This window comes from Silene latifolia, chromosome 9, assembly GCF_048544455.1.
Source record: "Silene latifolia isolate original U9 population chromosome 9, ASM4854445v1, whole genome shotgun sequence".
In the NCBI taxonomy this organism is placed as follows: domain Eukaryota; kingdom Viridiplantae; phylum Streptophyta; class Magnoliopsida; order Caryophyllales; family Caryophyllaceae; genus Silene; species Silene latifolia.
In genome coordinates, this window is record NC_133534.1 from 57,295,069 (window position 1) to 57,319,674 (window position 24,606).

A 24,606-nucleotide genomic window follows, 5' to 3' on the forward strand; every position below is an offset into this window, starting at 1 on the left:
GTTGCAGGTAGGAGTATATTTCCACCCATCATGCTCACTCAATATCTGATTAAAGGGTATGGACAACAAGGAGTTTCCCCTCGAGGCCTCATTAAAGTTGACATTAAAAAAGCTTTTGATTCACTTCAATGGGGATTCATTGACCAAATGCTGAAGATCTATAAGTTTCCTCCTCAGTTCCAAAAGTGGATAATGGGATGCCTCACCTCTACCTGGTTTAGCCTAAAGATTAATGGAGATAATGTGGGATTCTTTAAAGGCAATAGTGGTTTAAGACAAGGGGACCCTCTCTCTCCCTTTATCTTTGTCATGAGTATGGAAATTCTTTCAAGAATCCTCAGAGGCATACACAAAGGAAATCAGGTTTCTTATCATCCAAAATGTGGGAGGCTTGGATTGAATCACTTCATTTTTGCTGATGATTTGATGATCCCTGTTAGGGGAGACACTCCTTCTGTTGCAGCTGTAACTCAGTCATTGGATTACTTTGCTAAAATATCAGGATTGCGGGCTAATCCAGAGAAGATCAACATTTATATGGGTGGTGTCAGGGAGGATGTGAAGCAGGAAATTTTGAGGAACACTGGTTATGTGGAGGGGACCTTCCCTTTCAGATACCTGGGTGTACCCCTAAATGAAGGAAAGCTCAACAAATCTATGTTTGCTGACCTGCTTACCAAAGTTCAACAAGCTCTCAATCACTGGTCAACTAAGACTCTTTCCTATGCTGGGAAAATCAGTCTACTGAATACAGTGATTTTTGGGCTTGAACAGTTCTGGTGTTCCACTCTGTTGATACCAAAAGGAGTAATTAAACTGATCACCAACTTCTGTAGGAATTTCTTATGGAATACTGAAGAAAGCACAAAAAAGCTGGTAATGAAAAGTTGGGCAACTTGCTGTAAACTAGTGCAGGAGGGTGGTTTCAATATTAAAGACATACTGGCCTGGAACAAATGTCTGATCTGTAAGTGGATATGGGACATTGATCAACACTCTGATAGCTCTTGGGCGGCTTGGAACTATATGTATAACATAAAGACAGGTAGTTTCTGGACTGTGGTCCCAAAAGCTTATCATTCTGAAAGTTGGAAGAGTATTCTCAAGGTTAGAGATGATTTGATCCGAAAATATGGTATTGTTGATGCTGTCAAAGCTATACTGCAATCTTGTGTCAAAAAGGAGAAGCTTTGTTTGTCTTTGGTCTATGAACAGATTAGAGAAAATGAGGAGAAAGTGAGATGGGGGAAGCTAGTCTAGACAAAAGCAATATTGCCCAAGCATAGTGTTATCATGACATTGGCTTTGCAGGGAAAATTAGCTACGGCGGATCAATTGAATAAGAAGGGAATGATCATTATAAACAGATGTATACTCTGTAAAGCTGCACTTGAAACTCACAAGCATCTATTCTTTAAATGTTCTTACTCAGAAACAATATGACAGAAACTATTGCAATGGATGCGCATATTGGGTCGATCAAATCATCTGAGTAAGGAAATAGCTTGGATTTCCAGCAGGCGAGCTAGGAGACATTGGAAGACAAACTGGTTTTTGGGATGTCTGAGCACTTTGGTGTATAGCCTTTGGGAGGAACGCAATTGCAGACTTTTCAGAGGAGTTGAGCATGAAGTTAAGTACCTGCTACGTCGAGTACAATATATAGTCTGTGTTAGATTATATCATGTATTGGGAAACTATGAAGAACATGAGTTGTTAGAGTACTTAAATGCTTAGAGTAGAGTCTAAGTTATTGGATATACTTGTAAGAAATTGCCAATTTTATTCCCTTTAAGGATGAATATAAGGCTTGCTATTCTTATAAAAAAAAATAATAGAGTTTAATATAAAACTCAAACGATGAATGCGTTATCACATATGTAAAATTGATACAATATCAATTACTAAATAATCTATAATTTATATCCCACTTTGTATATATTGCACATTTCAACTCAATTGAAATGACATGACTTATCATATCAAACCTGTAAAAAGGCTTTTGGTTAGTAAGTCTCAGCAACACATTGCACTTTCTCTAACCTTACTATATTCTTTTTCCTTTTGTTATGTATAATCTTTATTATAAAACTTTTGAGTACGTGTCTAAATCCAATCTAGACATAGGCTCTCATGCCTTAGGATAGCTCTCACTGTCCTCACAGTGTATGGGATAGGACCTTTGGTTACTGGAACGAACTACCATAGTTCCTCCAATTCATAAAACCGAATCCTAATATCATCCCTTCCTTCTTGCATATCTCATTATTGCAGTGTACTCAATTTCCGTTGTTAATCCCTCATTGTTCTACTGCCTAGAACGTTTCTAGCATATTTTCTCCTTAAATAATATAGCCAAGATGGTTCTCTAACCATCCTTATGAGTTTAGAACATGTTGCGTAACTCCTTGCACATAAATCCATCTCGGTTCTAAATGCTTAGCTTCATTTCTTTAGTGCTCCAAGAGTACTAACCAATGAACTATATGGCTATATAGAGACTTCTTCTCAAAAATTTGATTTGTAACTTTTCGTCATACTCCAAGTATACGAAATTTAAAAATGGTGATACATCTAAGCGTAATGAATTAATCCCGCAGTGAAAGCAAGTGGATTGAATTTCAACATGTTCAATACCTTTGAACTTGACTAGACTCTTATCAATATAAGAATATTCATTTAACGCTAATATCCTCTCAAAACTATCTTTATAGGTCTGGATACCTTAGAGATGTATTATTCTTCTCCTAAGTCTTCCATCATTCACAATGATCAATATGTCCCTTACATATAAGACTAATAACACCACATTACTCCCACTAAACTCCATGTATAAACAGAACTACTCGACAATTCGAGAAATATTTTATCACATGATCAAAACATACAATTCAACTCTTTGACATCTACTTAAGACTTCCTGTTAAGTTTGCATCCTACTTTAGGATAGTTGCGATTTACAAAACTCATGCAAGATGATTTTAAAATCCAACTATATCAAGTCATATCCAAATACAATGAAGCATTGTTGTTGCATGCAAAACCCTTTCCACCAACCAACCAAGCTAAATAAACATTTTCATGTTTATGCTTGCTTCGGACTTTTGCGGAGTTGGAACTAGATAAAGCATCATAATAAGTTACAGGTTTGTTATTTTCTAAAATAACATGACACCTGTCCACTTAGATTTTGAAGAAATATTTGCTGATTTTGACCAGGAAGGAACGTCTTCCTACGTCTTATTCTCAGTTTGTGGCTCTTGAACATATTCTCCCACTCTGTCTATAAGAAATAATCCTCTTTTCTCTAATAGACAGCATCAGAAGCCATAAACCCTTTGTTCCCGTGATCATGTAGGAAGAGAGACCACATGTTCACTATCGAAACAAGCTACAATTTAGGTACCGTGACTAACCATATCACATATGAAATGTAGATGATTGCTTTAATTATGTTTTGTTTTAGTGGAATAAGTAAATACTAGACAAATTGTGATAGAAATTACTTCCAACTTTATAGTAAAGATTCAATCATATCGTATAGGATTCTTTGTCACTTTCTAATATAATGAAGGTGAACTTGTGATACCATATCACATTCCTTTAGGTGCATAAAAGTCTTCACTTTATTGTTCCCTATTTTAACAAAGTACCAATACTTTGGTTTTAATCTCTAGATTTTGATACTTTTAAACATTCATTTGAACTTATTCAAAGAATTTCTCTTCTTACCTCATTAAGTGGATACCAAGTATCTATCTAGTTTGTTGGTAAAATAGATGAAGAAGTAATAACCCTTTTTGATTGAAATTATATTCGACCATACACTTCAAAGTGTAAATAGGGCGAATATCTTGCTTTATTCATAATTCTTTTCTAAAAATAAGTCATGAATTAATCTTGCTTTGAATACAAGATTCGCATACATACCAAGAGATTCCCAATCAGATGGTTGGGACACTAGTCAAAACTAGTCATCTAAATGCCATTTCAATCGAGAATCGAGAAATAATTGGGGTCACCAATTTGAGTCTTATACCATTAATACACTATAACACTTATATGTCTTTGGATGAAATGGCAACTACCCTAGTTCCATTCATGTAAATTTCAGACTTTATTCGCTAGTCGTCGTACGATTATTCAATGTTAGGATTCCAAGGATTTGAAAAACCCTCGGATTGTGTTACGAACACATCCTCCTCTAAATACCCATTTAGAAAGGTGGTTTTGACATCTTTTTGCCATATTTCATAATCATGAAATGTGGGATTATCTAACATTGTTCACAAATTTGTATCAAATACTCATGACTTGATAATTCGCAAGAAGGCTATGACAATCTCATACAGATTTAAGAAGGAATATGTTGGTGTCACACGACCAACTTCCTAGATCTTTACTTATTTGGGGTTTGTCTCTATTTTAGTGTTTAACACCTTCTCTTTCGAGCCTAGTTCTATTCTTAACAATTAAGATAGGTACTTACTTCTTATTGCTCTCACTCACTTCAAGAATTTCTACTTGATGAAGACTTATCTTCATATAAATTCCTAGTTAATCCCTCACAAGGATGAACTTTAATGTGGAATTTGGTCAAAAATTTCTAACAAGTTAATTTACCGATTTTACATTTGTCATGTGCTTAACAACTTAAATGCTTTGATGACAAGTGTTTAGTTTGAGCAATAAGACTTTTGAACCGTGGATGCATAGAAGACATTATCAAAACATATTTTGACTCATCATTACTTCTCTTCACATTCTTCACAAGAGAATATGGGTATGTAAGGATTTAAGATGTTAATCTTATAGTTGCATAGGACGATTCCTATCTAGTTCTATGGAATAGAACGATTCCTACGGATCTAGTCCACAACCCATGATACGGTTCATTCTAGAAAGAGATTCTATTTTTCGTAAGTAATAGTGGTTTAGCGGAGACTCGTGTTACAAAAAAATTGATATCATATATGAGTAGGAGCGATAATAAAGAACAACATAAAACAACGAAATAGTGGAAAAATCAAACATTCATCGTTATATATAAAATATTTAAGAATGTTTTAGCATTTATATAGTGACCTCTACCCAACTATTATAAATGATCCCGAGATCCAAATTCATATTAACTCGGGCACGGTGAATCGATTCATTCCTAATCAATATAACTCGGTTGATTAACTCTTTAATCGATTCTACTTCTAGAATTCTCGGTCGATAAAATTACTTTAATATTTATCTTTAGCCCGGAACACATGCGACTACGGTCATGAATACTTCCGTTGAGCTCAATCCAAATTTCGATGGAGTAACAATTTACCACCCACTTACCCAATGTAACAAGTTTAGCACCCCGGTAAGCCGAGCCTACTTCCTTATGAAATTGGGGCTCATGGTTTTACTATTTGGTAAGGCTAATTCTCAATTATTATTTAGTGAGAGGTCTTGTCAATTTATTATCTATCACGTTTTAAGTGAACTAAAGCGGTGAACCACGATAATTATAATTGACACGGTCGATGACTCGATATGAAAAGCATGTGTTGTTATGGCGATTTGGCAATGCATGCAACATATTAAAATAAATGCTAAGCTATAATAATAAATTCCTAGTATGGCCTTCCTAAAATAGAAAATCAAATAACCCATTACATATTCGAAAATCAACTCTTTTGGTCCCTTGAATCTTCAAATGGCACGCCTCCTAAGAACGCCGTCTTCGTCGGAACACCTTTCCGAATGGCATCGTCTTGAAAAATCTCCATGAATACAAATAATAATAAAAATACAAAGTTATTCCTATTATACATTTGTAAAATGGAAAAACTAGTAAAAATAAAAGTGATACGAGATCACATTAAATTACAACCGAATCAATATTCCCTTTCATTACGGGTAATATCGATTAAAACTAAGGCTATACTAAGATAAAATTACATAATTCAAAATTATATAAATAAAAGACATTCAACAATTAAAATATGCAGCATTATAATATGTATCTATCATGCCAAAATATGTGCCAAATCGCCCTATTTAACTTATATCGATTATATAACCCAGTTTTATGAAAATGCGTGATAATAACTTCTTAAAATCACAAATTAACAAAGTAATGGGTGAGTTTAATAAAAATCAAATGATAAATGCGATTATCATATATGAATAGTCAATACTCTATTAGTACTTCATATCTTATAATCTATAGTGTACCTTTTACACTAGTTTAAATGCAATAAAAGCTTGGTAAGTGGATATAACAGATATCCATATTATTTGTTAAATAGACTCTCTATTAATATTTTATGTATTGTATATAAAATTTAATATTAATGTGATTAATATTTCATGATTTATGATTTTTATGTGATAAAAATAGCATAAATGGAGGTTAAATGACTAAAATTGGTTAAGCTTAGTTTCTGACCTTGAAACTTTTATATGACCTCACATGCATATTTTACAAATTGTGTGTAAAATCTCGTGTTAATTTGATTAATATTGCATGATTTATGATTTTTATGAGATAAAAATGGATTAAAAGAGGTAAAATGGTTAAATATAGTTAAACTTCAAAATAGGCCATGAGATTTTAATATGTTGTCACATACATGTTTAACACACTGTATGTAAATTTTGAAATGAAATGATTTCATTTAGCATGATTTGTGAATTTTAGTGTACAAATGGCATAAATAGTGACTATTTTAGCATAAATAGGTAAAATGAATTACATGGCATGAGAAAATTATTTTAGATTGAATAAATATCCTACTTATCAGATCTAAAGTTGTAAAATTGTTCGGATTAATTTTTGGATACTTTAGATGTTTTATGAGATAAAACCGATAAATTGCAACTATATTTTCTCAAAATTAATTCGAAAATTTTAACCATGATTTTTGACATTATGAGTGTCATGGAAATATTACAGAATGTTCAAAAATTTAAAATTCAAATTTTAAAATTATTGTAATTTAATTTGGATTTATTTCATAAATGTTATGATTTTAAGGTCGAAAATGAGCATATAATTAAATCAAGTTGAATTATTGTCAAAAATTGAGTGATGACTAATTTTTGAGTCCTAAGAGTGTTAGGATAATAAACTTGAGCTTAAATATGATTTAAGTGTTAATTTGTGATTTTAAGAAGTTATTATCACGCATTTCCATAAAACCGGATTATATAATTGATATAAGTTAAATAGGGCGATTTGGCACATAATTTGGCATGATAGATACATATTATAATGCTGCATATTTCAATTGTTGAATGTCTTTTATTTATATAATTTTGAATTATGTAATTTTATCTTAGTATATATGGCCTTAGTTTTAATCGATATTACCCGTAATGAAAGGGAATATTGTTTGGTTGTAATTTAATGTGATCTCGTATCACTTTTATTTTTACTAGTCTTTCATATTACAAATGTATAATAGGAATAGCTTTGTATTTTTATTATTATTTGTAATTATGGAGCTTCTTCAAGACGGTGCCATTTGGAAAGGCGTTCCGACAAAGACGGTGTTCTTGGGAGGCGTGCCACTTGAAGATTCAAGGGATCAAAGGAGTTGGTTTCTGAATATGTAATAGATTATTTGATTACCCTTTTTATTGTAATTAGGGCATCCTAGCAAGGATAAGGGCAAAGAAAAGCAAGCCTAGAAGATCTTGAGGGAAGCTAGATGTAGCCGACCATGGTGCTAGATCTATGGAAGCTTGGTTTTATGTTGCTTTGTCTTTATTTTCATGTTGTATTTTGAGATTTTAGAACTATTTTGATTTTCTTGTTCGACTTGGAAATTTGTTTGTATCCTTTAAACAATGGTTGTATTTTGGATATTGGTGACTTGGTTTGCAACCCAAGTCACTTACTTTATCATATCATTTGTTCTAAGATTATCATCATACACTACTTACATCATGAAACATAAGATTATCGACTTAAATTGATCTCATAGACAATTATAATGATTAGAACATTATAAGTCCATAAGCTATGAATTTGATTCTCCTTATGCTATTGTTACTAAAAGTAACAACTTACTTATGTAAGATCAATTATAAAGTTATGATGAGCTATTGAACTCTATATAGGATAATTTAATTTACCAATTGGCTACACCATTTATAAGACTCCATACGAGTTATGGGAGGGCTTAAGACTTCTAGTTTGTTCATTACATGGACATGAGTCGGTATGAGTTATCGAACTCGGTTTTGGCAATTGGCAATCCAAAATGGACACGTTATTTTGGAAAATCACCCGTAGATACCTGAAATAGAGAGTCTATTTAACAGATGACATGGATAAGACTCGCATATTACATGAATCAAATTGCCATGATAGGGCTGGTCTTTTATGAGCTAATGCGTCAGTCTAGAGAAACTTCTAATACTCCACCATATGTATGTTTGTGACTCACAAAGCTATCTCTCAAGAAGATAGATGTATTTCTGAGAGATAGAGTAGGGGTAGATTGGATCGTCACAAACATGTCTTATAGTTAATGTGTTACTTTGTGAAAGTAATGAAACTATAATCTATAAAGATAGAGTGGGAGTTTAGCACACATGTCTTGTTGTTAAAATGTTACTTTGTGAAAGTAATGGTATAATGACCTTATCCCAAATCGACCTTGTTACAAACGAGCCATAGCATTACAAATCGAAAGATTGTTATTAAAGAGTAGATTTACTTTAAGGCGGGGATCTCCTTAAAGGTAAATAGAGCTTTAGAGTACCTAAATGCATAGATTAACATGAAGATGTTGATCAAGATAAATGATGTTAGGAATTGCCGCATTTAATTTTAATGAAGAATGGCAAATGATATTACTCACATTCACTTTTCTAAAATGGGAATTTAGAAAAGGAGGTGTTTGAAACACAAAACCTTAGATGAAGATCTAAGAATCCTAATATATTATGCGTAGCTTTCTTAAGTGATCCCAGGATGGTCTTAAGCAAGCACTAAAGGATTATACTTCTCGTTCATGTGATAATAGAGAATGGTATCATTCACATGATTGAAGAATCATGATTATACATGAAGTTAAGTGGGAGTTAGAATTATTTTTCCATGTCTTATATGTTGAACACATATTACTTATTGAGAATAATGTACCAATGCTCTCTTCTGTCAAGAGTGATTGGGAGACTAGGAAAAGATGCGATCTATTTTAGATTACCGAATCTATGTGAGAGAATATTGGCATAAAGTTAAGAGTCTTATGATGATAAGATCTTTCATATCTGTTTAACATCAACAAAGTTGAGTAGGTTATTCATGTTAATGAAAGTGGAATTGCTATGATGGAGTCATAGTCGTTCACTGAACCTATTAAGTTGTTGATTACATGAAGTCGATTTCTAATGTTTCCGCCATTGGAACGATCAAGTTAATTCGAATGATGGCTTGTGAAAGCCTTAAAGAACATCTTTGAAATTCTTGAGAAGAATTAAGGATTCGTTCATATGTTTGGATGACAAACTAAGTTATGTGTTGAGTGTTGCACAAACTTTAGTTTCCAAACCGAAAAGGATTTGTTGAAATCCTAGGATGTCTTATTGACTTAGGAGTAAGAGACTAGAAAAGTGTTTTAGTTTCGCGCATTGCAAATTCTACAAAAGAAATCTAAGTAAATTGTGATAAGAATGGTCAACGTAGGGAATGAGAGTAGATTCCTCTACCAAAGACCTTATCACAAGTTATGTGATAAAAGTGGGAGCAGCTTTCAAGTTAAAGAGCCCAAGTCTAGTAAGAAGACTAGATATATACTTAGATAAATTCATGTCATTAGAGATGACATTGAATGGAAGAAAATAGCAATTAATAAAGTTGGAATATATGGATACATGGTATATCCACTTGCCAAGCTTTTATTGCATTTCAACTAGTGTAACAGGTACACTATAGATTATAAGATATGAAGTAGTAATAGGGTATTGACTATTCATATATGATAATCGCATTTATCGTTTGAGTTTCTTTAAACTCGTCTATTACATTGTTAAATCCAAATGGGTTGTTGAGACAAATTGAACCCCATTAAAGTGAACTGGATTGACATAGTATACGCCCTGGTTACTTAAAGAAAGTGACGTCTCGAAGTGACTAGAGTGTGATGTGATTGATGGCAAGTTCAAGTGCCATAGAGTCATATGGGATGACTAGTCGATCACATAGGCAGACTGTGTGGGACACTCTGTCGGGCAGTGATCGCTTATAGAGTTCTGGTAATTCATAAAGCCTGGTCGTGGCAAGAGCTGCTATAGTATTTTTATGAGTCAATTCTTTTGACTAGAGACTATTCGCCCAAGTTGGCACAATATCTGATTGACTTTGATTTATGCTCTACGACTGTCGTAAATGAGGTCAAATGAGTATATTTTGGGTTATGATGAACTGTGGCTAAACGAAGGGAATAGTGCGATAGGAATTGTCCACTCCTTGTCAGGGTTGTTTGAAATCTCAAGGCCACTCGAGGAGTAGTGAACTGGAAATGCGTGGCCACGCTCGGAAAGTATCTATGGTAGATAATTCCGGTCAGACAGTTACACTCCAGATCAAGAAAACCACTCAAGATATGATCAAGTGCAAGTACGACCTGCGAGACACCTTGCATTGAGTGGGAGATTGTAATACGACAAGAGAATTGGTGACGCACACTTGTCTCGGACAAGTGGGAGATTGTTGGAATATGTGTCCTCAACAATAGTGCGATCACATGTTTAAATCTCATATTAAGAATACGTAAAGGATGATTCATTATATAGTCAACTGATTATCATTAATCGGTAATGATTGGCTAACTAGAGTTTGATATTACTGTCGTTTGACGGTGGTGGTCAGTTGATCCCTTAAGGTCACACCTAAAGGACAATTCCCTTAATAGACAAATTGATTAATTGTATGATGATACAAGTTAATCAATTCCTTAAAATTGGACAGTTCATTTGTGAGAGAGAATATTTATATCTTATTGTAATGGGATTAAATAAGATTTATTTTAGTATTGAAATATTTATTACTAAAATTGTTTATTGTTTGTGAAACAATTGAGATAAGAATGAATGGTTAATTATAATTACAATATATTGTGAATTATAATTATATGACCCATTTTACTTATGTGATCAAGTACCACTAGTCAATTTGTTGTATGTAATTTAATTAATTTAGAAAATGATATTTATTTGATAAATATGTATTAGATTAAGTAATAACATGTAACATACTACATGTGACATATTGTGTGACAAATGAAAAATTGACAAAATAAAATGGTAGTCCATTTTATGAAGTGGACCGAAATATGGAGGGAGTTGTTATGGATTGTGTTTGTTTTATTTTATAAAATAAAATAGGTGTAATCATGCCTATGCATGATAGCCTTACACATCTATGTCTTGTGAAGACAAAAAGCAATAGGCAAGATGCTCTCCTTGGCCTCTTCTACCCGGCTCCATGCTCCTCCATATGAGCAATTTTTGTTCTCATTTATTCATTCATACACACTACATGCAAAAACACACTTCTCTCCCACACTTCTCTCTAAACAAGTTTTTAGAAAACAAGAAATTGTTCATCAATCCTAATAACAATATTAGATTACTAGTGTAGTAATAGAGATAATATTAGAATTTATTTTAAGGTACAATAATAAACTAATCTAGTTAATTAGTATATTATTTTTCAGGGATTTGTCTTGGGTGCAATCAAAGGAGAATCTCTACATTGGGATTTTTGGAGGATCATCACCATTTTAAGCTCAAGAACAAATAAGGAAGGTGACCTTATTTGTGCCCATTATTTCGAACCATATAACAATGTAAGGGACATTGTTTTTCTTTATTAATCTCTTATTTTGTTATGCATGCACTAGATCTAAAGAACACATATTAAGATGTTAATTAGTTCACTATTAGAAGAGTCTAATAATAGGTATATGAACCTAACAAGTTATTAGTTCTTTAGATCTAGTGCATGCATAACAAAATAAGAGATTAATAAAAAAAATAATGTCCCTTACATTATTATTTTCGGATTTATGGGCACAAGTAAGGTCTCCTACCTTCACTTGTTCTTGAGCTATGATGAGTATTAGGATGATCCTCCAAAATCCCAATGTAGAGATTCTCCTCTTGATTGCACCAAAGATTAGCCCTTATCTCTACTAAATAATATTTGCTAGAAGATATTTGTTTAGTAGTCTACCTTAAAATTGATTACTAATACTCATATATTACACTAATAATATTAGTAATCTCATTGAACAATTTGAATCAAAATTTCTCAAGTTTTGGTGAAAGAGAAATGAATATGTGTGAGAGAGTTTTCATGTAGAATGAATGGAATATGGAGAAGTGTAAGAGTATATATGAAAGAGCCAAGACTACTCCTAATAGAGTAGTATGGCCAGCTCACTTGAGGCCAAGGAAGGCATCTTCCTTTTTCTTTTTGCTCTTATCAATATGTAGGTATGTAAGAATAGGTATAGTAGGTTTGATTATAATAATTTTAACCATTAAAATAAATCACCCATTATCCTCCACAACCTACAATATTTCGGTCCATTCACACATAAAATGGACTACTATTATATTTTGTCAATTTGTCATTTGTCACACAATATGTCACATGTAGTATGTTACATGTTATAAATTAATTTAATGCATATTTATCAAATAAATATCATTTTATAAATTAATTAATTTACATACAACAAATTGACTAGTGATTCTTGATCACATAAATAAAATGGGTCATATAATTATATTTCACAACATATTGTAATTATAATTAACCATTCATTCTTTTCACAATTGTTTCACAAACAATAATCAATTTTAGTAATAAAGTATTTCAATTACTAAAATAAATCTTATTTAATCCCATTACAATAAGATATTAATATTCTCTCTCACAATTAAATTGTTCAATTTTAAGGAATTGATTAACTTATATCGTCATACAATTAATCAACTTTACTTATAAGGGCATCATCCTTTAGGTGTGACCTTAAGGGATCAACTGACCACCACCGTCCTACGACAGTAACGTCAAACTCTAGCAAGCCAATCGTTACCGATTAATGTTGATCAGTTGACTATTTAATTTATCATCCCTTTCGTATTCTTATTAAGAGATTTAATTATGATATTAAATCATGTGATCGCACTATTGTTGAGGACATATATTCCAACACTTGATTTGTACTTGACCATTAAAGATTCCGGGAAACCTTAACATGGAAGTATTTGAAAAGTTTGTTTTTTGTGTTTGACTCGATTTGACTCGTTGTTGGAGTCGGGATTTGAATTTTCGAGTCGGTTTTTGGTCCGGTGTCGGTTTTGACTCTAATTAGTGTTATTGTGACCCCGTCGTCATGCATTAAACACTCCGGGTACTTTTGAAATGTTTTATTTTCGAAATCGTTTTAAGTTTTCCAACGTATAGTTGTACAAAACTGTCGATCAAACGCTGCGATTCCTAAGCATGTTGTAGTCCGATAATCATCGGGTATTTGTTGGAGACTCAACAGATACTGGGTATCTACAACTACCCGCATGCGTATCTCAACACTTCCAACCAACTATGCTTATATATACAAAACGACAAACGACAAACATAATATATATATATATGTATATCAATACTATATATTAATTCCAGAAACCAAGGGACTTTCATGTAATTAAATAAATCTATACACATTAATTATACTATATAGTTTTAAATCGCTAGCGCCGTGTGATGGACCTGAACAAGGGACTTCAATGTAAATATTATATAGTTTTGGTTAAAAGTATAAATTTAGAGAATATTAGAATATGGCGAGTTTCCTTAAATAAACGGGTCCCACTTATGGTATTAATTAGTATATAAATATGTTAATTATTTAACATACATAAATATAATATAAGTATATGTTATATTTTGGAAACTATTTAAAGGTAAGTAAATTAATTCAGATTTTCAAAAAATATAATATTCCATAATTCATTATATTTGTAATTTAATTAGTAAATAATAATGATTGCTCTTAAATAATATTCTATTTTAATATTTCAGATTTATTTAAATATATAACTCTAATACAACTAGATAATCAACTATTATGATAGTAACCTTCCATGTGAGTAGTAAAAGTAACAATAATATATAGCAACGGGAGTAGTGAAAGTCATACTAGCAGCAACAGGAGTAGTGAAATTAACAATAATAAATGCGGGAGTAGTGATAGAAAAAATAATGACGGCAGGAGAAGTGAAAGTAATAGTTGTCACAACACATTTAATGAAAGTAACAGTAAGAACAACAGAAAGAGTATGAAAAATTGACTAACAATTCGATTTTAAGAAAATATTAATTTATTTAAATATACGAGCTTGATAAAACTAACGGGTTAACGTAAAAATAGCACGAATAGTAAAACAAACAACAGTAACCGAAGAAGTAGTGAACGTAATAGTATTAACAGGGGATGTAGTGAAAGTAATAATATTAAGAGCGGGAGAGGTGAACGTGTCTTATAATTTGTTGATTAATTTTACCTCTCATCATAATTTTAATATATAAATTGTAAATGTATGTATTAACCAAATTTAGAGAAATCATATTTCATAGAAAATAAAATTTAAATGTTAAATAAAGGTAGCCCGGGCGTAGCCGGGCACCAAACCTAGTATATATATATATATATGTATATATATATCGTAAACAACAATCCTACTCTACATGTTTCTAAAATGCCACGTTATAAAACATCCATCATACACATTCATACTACTCATTGTCTTTTACCATCACATTCCCCATTCTCCACATACATTCATCTACCAATTCACACAACACATTTCTATATAGATATACAACACATAAGGTAAACACATAACGATCCCGACACACACCCCATAGTGACCGGTTCAAAGTTGTAGGGCGAGATCGCGACTTTAGGACGTCTCCCAAGTCTTTGCATTAGCTCCTAACAACTCCTACTCGGGTTCATTTTATTTTGACTCCCTAAGTTCATTAGATTCATTAGTTACAGGTTCTAAAATCATCGCTCTGATACCACTTTGTAACACCCCCATACTTCAAGTGTCTTACCAAGACCACTTAAGGTATGGAAGTGCTACCATCTCGGTTACCCGAGGCAATGAATATCAAATAGACCATAAAAAAACGTACTTTAATAATTAAGTTTAAAGTGATACAAAACCAAATACCAAAACTGATAAAGTACAATACAAATGTTCTCAAACTGTCAAACCAACTAATCTAAAATAAAAGAGTGTTCGACACAGCGGAAGACTTCTAAAACAGCTCGTGATGACTCAACCCAGCTATCCCATGCGCATCAACTCATACCTGCTCAATAACTGCTCACCACCCCTGAATGGATCACTACAGTTTTTAAAACATTTAAATGGGGTCAGTACTGATTACACAAAACAAACAGCTGCAATAAAACAACATTACAAACCAATCCAATCCACCAACTCCGTCACATCAGCACACACCTGACTACACACTAAAGTGTGTAGTCCTGCCAGAATATTCATCGCAACAAGTATTCCACACCGCCAGTGGGGGACCGCAGCCGTTCCCACCTAAGCCCCGCTCATCTCATCCGAGCGATAAACCCATATTCCTTAATGTGTACATCCCCTTCTGTGGCGGGTTCCACAGAGGGCGAATCAAGGGCGTGAAGCCACTCCCGCAAGTGACTCCACTCAGCCGAGGACGCACCTCGCAAACCACAGACGATATACAATAACCACATTATACTACCAACCATCACCAATTCCAAAACCAAATCCAATATGATATACAACAACACAATCAACAACAACAACAAAACCATGTAATCAATACAGAGTAGGAAAACCCTACCCTGGATAGCAATCACACGAGACTGTCACGCAGGTAATCAAAACTTCTGCTCTACGAATCCTCCTCCTATAACATGCATACATACAATTACTACCAACACACCAAAATACTCCCAAAATCCCCAACATTACCCAATTAGGGTTTTAATCAAACTCAACAAAACGCTATAAAAATTATACAAGGAACTTATTACCCTTGACACAACGATCATAACGGTATAACGAACGAGACAATCCGACGATCCTAGCCTTGGAATTTGCTAATAACGTGAGAGATGTGATCTAAGTAACTGTTGTTCTTCTCTTGAAAGGTTTTTAGAATGATAAAAGTGTTTAGGAAACAATGACGGAAGCTTTTATATTAATCTCGCGTTATTAACAAAATCCGGCTAATCAATCCCGTAAAACACACTTACTCGATCGAGTAAGTGACTTACTCGATCGAGTGCCCCTTACCCAATCGAGTGTCACACTTACTTGATCGAGTACCCATCAGGTCGGCCACTGTTTTGCGTAAAAAGATACTTACTCGATAGAGTAAGTCCCACTCGATAGAGTAGCCATAGACATAGAAAACTGTAGTATTACATCATCCATCATGCTCGAATTGAGACCATAACTTTGTACTGTCTCTCTATAGGAGAAGTTTGGCTTCGTTACCTTTTCTGGAATCAGTGGAGCATTAGGGCTTTCTAAGAGGTTAGAGACAATTGAATTAGCATAATTGGGATTTTCGAAAATAAACTCACTTAGATGCATAGTTTTCCGTTTTGAATTTTTTGTAATGGGTGGAAAAGAGGCGTCAAATCCTCCTGTGGGTTTTGCTTGTTCTGTGGGGATTGGTTCAGGTGTGGTGATCTCCGGCGGGAGACCATTGACGGTACCAGTCATTCAAAAAAGAAGCTTATTTCTCTCTCTCTCCAGTTTTTTAAAAAGCTCAAAAACCATCCTGCCCTTAAAAATAGAAACAACAATTTGATACTTCTAGTTGTAAAAAGTACTTCTAGAAAATTAAGCTTCAAAAAAAAAAATTTTTTTAACAAGTTAGATCAAACATGCTCATCATATAGTTGTACAATATTAGTGTACATTTGGATGTGCATTTTTTTTCCATATAATCGTAGTGTGAGGCACTTTTGCCGTTCTTTGCCCTAAAAGTGCAGAAAGCTTTGCTTGATTTATTTTCCCCACTTTTTAATAAGAGTGCAAATGCTTAAGGATTAAGGTACGTATGTACGCTCTTCTCAAAAAAATGTACGATTGTACGTCATCTTTTTTTTTTTTTTTTCAAGTTCCGTATATTTTGTTTCTTGTTGTATTATAAAGTCTGATGAGTAATGGATCACTAGATGGAATCTAGGTTGCACGGACACTCCTCCTAATCGGTGTTCCCGTGTCGGACACCCGTGTCGGACACGACACTCGTCGGACACACGTCAAAACGTGTCGGACACCTGTAAAGCCGTGTCTAACTTTCATCTTTTATTTGGGCACGTCTTCGACGCGTGTCCTTGGTATTTTGAGCCGTGTCCATGGTATTTGGACACACCTTCAAACGGAAAGTTGAATTTGAGGTAAATGGCGTGAATTGTTATATGGTTGAATTTGGTGGGCAAATGATGTTCTTTAGACAAGTAATGAGATGTCGAAATAGATTGATTATAAATTGGTTTTTGGTTTTAGAAATGAGAATAAGTTATATTTAACGTCAAATTTTACTTTCATTTATTTAAATTTAATATCAAATACCTTTCAAAAATAAAATCATACATATATAACTACAAAATATATATTTTATTAAATTTAAATAACGTGTCTCGTGTCCTAAATTTCATGGGATGCCGTGTCACGTGTCCGTGTCGTGTCCGTGTCCGTTTTGGTGCTACCTAGAATGGAATGCTTTCAAGTGTTTCAATTTTATTGTTTACTACTTAAAGTCTGCATATTTTATTTTTAGCCAAATCGATCATATGGAAGCGTATTATTAGGTCATGTTTTACATCTTCAGAATATATCAGTGAAGTAAATTCAAAACGTAATTGCGTTTTCATATCCACAAAACGTTGTCTTCAAATACTGTTAGTTTGTCGTCTTTTGGGTATTTTCAGCTCAGAAATCGTTCACTCCGACTTAAGCCACCCGCCCACCGACGGTGTCGATCACGATGGTGGTGGGACGAGGGGGGAATGGGATGGTACGAGGAAAGGCGGCTGAATGGTGGTGCTAGGATGGCGGTAAGGTGGTTGGACAATGGTGGGCGGGTGGTTGTCGCTTACCACTGTCCAACCACCCTACCGCCGTCCTAACACCACTCCTTCCCCCTCGTCCCACTACCACCTTGATTGAGTTAACATTGTCGACAGTCTAAGTTGTATGGTATATTACTCCCTCATTTACTTTACCGAAGTTAGGATTGAGTTGTTTTTTTTTTTTTTTTTTTTTTTTTTTTTTCAGACAGAGGTAGGATTGAGCTGTTATACACCATACAACTTTAAAAAAGAGAAGTTTCCCAGGGTTTGAAACAACAAAAAGGTACACACCCAACATATTATACCGTTGTTTCCTTTGATATGGAGCTTTGTAGGTTTTCCTACCAATCATAGCATTACGCCCTTTTGATACAAGAGCTTAATCATGCATTTAAGCAACTTTAAAGTAGGGCCTGTCTTCAATACTATTCAGCATTTCTCAAGGACGACTGCGTTATTTGAAGCCATACTCCGATATTCTAGTCTCGACTTGGTTACAATATAACTTGCAGAGTTTCGTTAGCAACTAATGTTATGACTTGACTTTTATTTTGGCCTACAACATATCTTGCTCAGCTCGACCTTTTCCTGTTATAAACAAAATATGGTGCTTAGCTTTGTTTTTACCAGCTAAGCAATTAGGATTACCAAGTACTACGAAGAAGGTAAGTTGCGTATGATGAATGAGATATTATACCTCAGTCTTATCGTCATCAAACCGAACCACATAGATGCATCGACATCCCTTAATGTCGTGCAATCTCCTTTGAATTTCCATAATATGTGCATCAACATACACCGCGTAATCAGGTCTTTCCTGGTTAAACCAATGACAAAAGCAAAGATGAGAATGTGATGTTGAGGAATTTGAAAAAAGAATATAATAACTAAGACTGGCAAATTTTTGATGAACGAGATACCCATAGTATTACCATTGAGCATAATGATTGATCGGTCTATAGATGAACAAGATATCCATTGATGAAGTGTAATGGTGCTAAACACTGAAGTTGATGAAGACTTAATAACTACCTAATAAAGAGCGTAATATTCACCTACCACATCTTAGGGTAAAGCACTATGTTACACTGATTCTTCTCATTTCCCAACGTACCCGTGTCCGACACTCGACACTCGGACAAGGGTATGAAAGACACGCACCCATGTCGGATACTTCTAAACGAGTCTGAGCAACATAGGTAATTCATTAACTTTATATCGGAGGAATAGTTACCTACCGCACCTAGTTTAGATGATACAATTTCTTATCAGGGGTCTAGATTTTATCATGGGACAATCTAACAGTGATAACTTCAAGCTATGTTAATACGGCACTTCAATTTGGTTGCATGTCGTGTGTCCGGACACGACAAGACACTTCGACACTTCATTTTAGACCAAAAGTTGAAAAAATCGCGGAAAATAGTCGTATGCGACACTCAGTCAAAGTAACATAGACTTCAAGCAATAAATGATGAGGTGGGGGTGAAATAATGTATTAAATGATACTATTAGAGGAAATGACCTCTTCATATCTTTTATGAAATGGAGAGGATCCTCCATCCTCCACCACCCCTTTACGTTCCCTTCACGGGCATCATTTCCCCCTTTTACTTGGTTCTGAAATCTATTACGCCATGACTATTACCCTCACTCCAATCGATCCTAAAGAGTAAAACACATCAAATGCATGCAAATAACAAATTGAATGGCTCCCGCAACATATTGAAGAAAGTCGCAACATATTGAAGAAAGTGCAAGATAAAAGAGATTAGCATTACAGAGAGAGGAAATATATAGAGAGGTGTGCAAATGCCACATACCTGGAAGCACAGCACAGAGTCACCAACCTTGACTTTATGACAGTCCGAAGGGTCTAGTGGGACCGAGCGTTCACGCACTCCAGTCCTTACATTCACCCATTCATCATGAGAAATACCAAAACCAGCAAATCTTACACGAGCTTCCTGTTTAAGGTGATAGAGCCTTAACATCAATATCGCTAAAGTTCTCTAATGGGATGCATCAACTATGAAAATGAAAGGCTTGAACAGAGAAGTGTATTCAATCATTTCACTTCTAATGCGAATGGCGAAAAAGCTAAAGAATGAAGTAAGTGACTGTCCTTTTGAAGTACAAGAACAAAATAATTTTTTTAAGGGGTTCTATAGCTTAATTGGTTCATTCATCTAACATTATAATCAACTCAATATAATTCGCTGTGGTTCAAGATAATACTTCTCATTTCTCAAATCCTTGCAAATCGTCAAGGAACTTCACTACTATTTCTCTGATACAGATGTAGGAAAATAACTAAGTTCAAATTGGAGGCAAGTAGTCAGCTTCAGCAATATAAAGAGAGGGCACCATACTATTAATAAAGAAAACCAGTATAGAAGATCTTACAAGCTCTCCTGTAGAAAGAACTCTGTAGTTAAGAAATGTGGAGACGTCATACCTGTCATGCCAATTTGAAAACTAGTAAGAAAATATTTAATACTAAAGATTATCATTTAGGCCATTCAAGAATTGTATAACAACATTTGAAGAACACAACGCCTTTCGAACTTGAATATTTAAATTAGAAAGAAGCCATCAATTACTAAAAATTTAATTCTTACGCTATTATATTTAGTATGCTACATCAAATTCAAACACATGCATTTCCTCTACAAAATCTCATGATACTTAAATTAAGGCACTTGGACAAAGAGAATTATATCTCCCAATGAGGATAGGGACCCAAATCTTCGAGAGCCGTTGAGCAGGAGCGTGTTCTCTCCATCCCTTTGAGCTCTCAATAGTTAGAGCACATATGGTGCTGGGATCGGAGAAGATAGGATATATTCGGTTCGTTCAGCATATAGTCTCATTTTTGGGAGATGGAGGAGGTGAAGAGGAGAGATCTTGTAAAGGCGAGAGGGGATGACAACCGAGAGGTTCAGTGGAGGAAACGCGCTTTTTAGGGGGAGTAAAATTCAATGTTGATGCAGAAGTTAAGGAGGGAGTTGGATTATGCTTTCGGATGATTGGGAGGGATTGGAATGGGTCCTCTGCATCAGTGTAGCATTCAACAACATGAAGCCTAGGAGGTGAGAGAGGCAAGCAGAAGCATCAGCAGCGCTCGTCAGAGTGAGGGACGTTGTTGCAGTAGGTTGTGAAAGAGGTGTGATCAAGAGCAACAGTGAGGCGGTGATTAATGTTATACCAAGAAGGAAGCACGGGAAATCTAGTTTCCAATTAAGTTTTACAAGACAATTTTGCTTTGGACCATTCTTTTACTTGTGTTTTGTGGTCCTTTGTCAATAGATTAAATCATAAGGCTACCCATGACTTGGCAGATTCTCATCCAAGGGTTATAGGTAAACCGTAGAAGTTCTTGGACTTTCGAGTCCCGGTGCATGTAGCTCTGTTTGTATTGCTTGATTTACCATCTGTGAAATAAATTTAGTGGCCCAAGTGGGGAAGATTACAAAAAATGGAACAAAAATTAGGGCAGATGTTTATTTGGATGTTAATGATTAATCAAGCTCATTTGCAAGTGAGATCATCATAGTGTTTGAGAAGGAATATAAAGTCTTTGCGCAGTTTGTCCAAAGTGCTCAAGCAATACTGTTTTAGTCAGATTGATTGTAGTTAAACATGTGATGGATAAAAGGAAGATAAATGTATATGAAACAATCTCACATGTGAAAACAACCCATTAAACCCATGGTTGAATAAGGAATATACAAGGGGTTGGGGTAGTCTTACATATGAGACCGTCTCATACAAAACTCACTGTAAAAGCTAAAGTAGTTACTAATTCTATGACCTTGTTCATAACTCACCATGCATTGTCTTTAAAAGATCTGGCCTCAAAAGCCAGCTCCTGCAGTTCTGCAGCTGTACCACCTGTGTGGAATTTATGTTTATGATCACAGTCACACCCAAAAGGGAGACGAAAGAAAGTGCAATGAAATTTTAAGACATTTGTTTGCAGTAAAGACTCTAGGCTATTATTAAGCTTCCGCTACCTTTGAGTACTATAGAAGTCTCAGCCATTTTTCTTGAAATAGATGCATCAGTAGAATCATCTAGTTTGTAATGGAACCAACTCTCCACCTGCATACACGTCATCGCAGAACATATAAAGGCATTCATATGATAGAACAACCAAAACAAACACAGGAGAATGCGGCCTTAAGACAAAGGCTGTTTCTGGAATAACGACAATTGTTAATTATGTCATGAATTGAAAACTACTCTTTTAGCAAAAAAAATATTCTGAAATTTACCTGCTGCCAGGTTATGGATGGCTTTCCTATGCGACAAATGGCTGAGCTACATAAATGAACCACAAACAAGAATAAGATTAATCAAAACACGAAGTACAACTGTACAAGTATGATTCGGTGACAATGTTCGCTAACAACTATAAGTGCATACCTAAAACTTGTTGCAAGGTCTTGGTAGAATTCCTGATTCAGCGAATCTTTTCCTATGTCCCTGAATATGTTCTCCATCTCTGCAATCTAAAAAAGCAAAATCAGAAACATTATATCCATTAAGTCTGACTGAGACAACGAAAATTTACACAAACAGATCAAAAGGGCAACTAAGGAAGGTATAGAGGTTCGTATTTGACACTCATAGAGAAGTGAGGACACCAACCTCCAAAAACTAAAATGCTGTATAACTCTTATTTACTGATTTGTTTTAGTCTCGGTCTCCAAGAGTAAATGTAAACTCTTATCTATTAAACCTTACTGAGAGATTATATAGCATCATTTCAGTAACAAACGATTATGTAAAACCATTTCTACAACTTAATGAGTTTGAGAAATTAGGGGCTAAAAAGGCAATTGCTATGTGACTGAAATCAGTGGTTTAGCAAATTGAATCAAATACAATATAATAAATAGCCGAAATATTTCATGTACATTCTCATATGGACACGAAGGAAAACAGAAGCAGATCAAAAGGATGACATTATTATGTACTCCCTCCATTCCACCTTAAGATAAGCAAAAATGTAATCGATTTCTAATCTCAAACCCGAAATAAACCCCTAGTACAGCCCATAGTTTGCAACACCAGAGTTTGACATCCCCATTAATAGTCAAATGCGATATATACATCAATGTAAAAACAAATTTGAGGGAGGGATTCTGATGTAATCATCCTATGTCAGAGAACCCCACAGAAACAAGTGTAGTATAACACTTAGGAAACTACTCAATGATTTGTTTATTTATTTGATTCTTTGTGACGGGTATTTTTATTAATCAAAAGTACACAAATGATTGGGACGGAATGAGTATATTAAAGAAAAGGAAAAAAAAAAAGAACTATTTGCATGATTAACATGAAACTTAAAGGATAATCTGGGTTAATTTCACAAATGAGACTCATTCAGCAAGTGAGTGAAGTGGGACGCCTCGGTTATTAACTCGCTAGGAAGCGCAACGAAGCCAATTAATTTATACAAACAAAAAGAAAAGCAATAGAGTAATACAGTACCATAAATTGCTTAAAAACAAGAGAGGATATTGGTAACATCATTTCTGGAACTGGAGTAGAAATCAACAATCAATGGCAATAAGAGTAAGCTGAAATTGATGGTGTTGCAAAGATTGATTACCTCAGAATATGAGAAAATTGTAGGAGTGATGCTTAAATATTCGGCTTGAATTTCTTCCATTGCTGGATTACTGTGTAGCATCTCCACTTTTACTATTGCTTCTATGGATGACAAAAATACCTCAGAATATAATGACCAGCTCTTCTAAAAAATCACTTTTAGAGCGTTTAAATAAGAATTTGTGATTACTAATGAGTATTTACTAGGGAGTTAGTGGCTAGTGAATATAGTCTCAAGTTTACCGGTGAGGATTAAGGGGTCATTCGGGTCAAAAGGAAAGAACACAATGGATTTTTTTATTTTTTTTTTTTTATTTTTTTTTTTTGGTACGTAAGACACAATGGAACAGTATGTGAGAAATATTTATAATTTATAATCGTACAAATCAAATTTGTTAAAAGAGTGGGGGTGTTTGGTAAACGGCGGATTGGAAAATTTTCAGCATATTCAAAACTTTTAGCATGTTTGACTTACCAATCTACTATTTTGAGTGTTTGGTAAATGGCATATTGACAAGTAGATTGGAGCTCAATCTACTGTTTTCCAATATGCTGTTCTACCTAGCATATTCACATTAGTAGATTGTGAAATATGAATCCATTAACAATTTATACATAAATACAACAATCTATTAACCAAAATCTGTTAATTACCAAACACTTCTACTAAATCTGCTAATTGAAATATACTAGTCAAACCTGTTAATCCAATCTGTCATTTATAATCTGCTTGATCAACCTGCTTCTGCTAATATCAATCTGTTGATTACCAAACAGAGCCGGTATCTAAAATATTTTGATGGGGAAGAAAATTAGGCCCAAACTA

General features: G+C 34.3%; 1 protein-coding gene across 3 annotated transcripts; it reads right to left on the reverse strand.

Annotated features, from left to right (window-relative positions):
- Nucleotides 1-15,187: 15,187 nt before the first annotated feature.
- LOC141599798 (protein SAWADEE HOMEODOMAIN HOMOLOG 1-like) lies at nucleotides 15,188-24,123 on the reverse strand. Of its 3 annotated transcripts, XR_012523959.1 has the most exons (10): nucleotides 23,782-24,123; nucleotides 22,587-22,672; nucleotides 22,436-22,481; nucleotides 22,175-22,262; nucleotides 21,989-22,052; nucleotides 20,565-20,616; nucleotides 19,982-20,125; nucleotides 18,856-18,975; nucleotides 15,911-15,976; nucleotides 15,188-15,409 (listed from the first exon to the last, which is right to left on the reverse strand). XR_012523959.1 is itself a non-coding variant. In XM_074419916.1 (9 exons), the coding sequence occupies exons 1-9, from the start codon at nucleotides 23,860-23,862 to the stop codon at nucleotides 18,705-18,707; spliced, it is 696 nt and encodes a 231-aa protein (XP_074276017.1). In that variant the 5' UTR covers nucleotides 23,863-24,123; the 3' UTR covers nucleotides 18,425-18,704. The 3 variants fall into 3 exon arrangements, 2 of the variants coding, with proteins under 2 accessions (XP_074276017.1, XP_074276015.1); XM_074419916.1 differs by lacking the exons at nucleotides 15,188-15,409; nucleotides 15,911-15,976 and adding an exon at nucleotides 18,425-18,746 and having other exon boundaries at nucleotides 20,009-20,125; XM_074419914.1 differs by lacking the exons at nucleotides 15,188-15,409; nucleotides 15,911-15,976 and adding an exon at nucleotides 18,425-18,746.
- Nucleotides 24,124-24,606: the final 483 nt, after the last annotated feature.

Excerpts from the sequence above, each read along its gene's own strand:
- LOC141599798 (XM_074419914.1), bottom strand. The coding sequence starts at position 23,862 with ATGCTACACAGTAATCCAGCAATGGAAGAAATTCAAGCCGAATATTTA. Across the intron at positions 22,673-23,781 it reads CAATTTTCTCATATTCTGAG|ATTGCAGAGATGGAGAACAT; the intron begins GTAATCAATCTT and ends TTGCTTTTTTAG. Across the intron at positions 18,747-18,855 it reads TTGATGACGATAAGACTGAG|GAAAAGGTCGAGCTGAGCAA; the intron begins GTATAATATCTC and ends TGTTTATAACAG.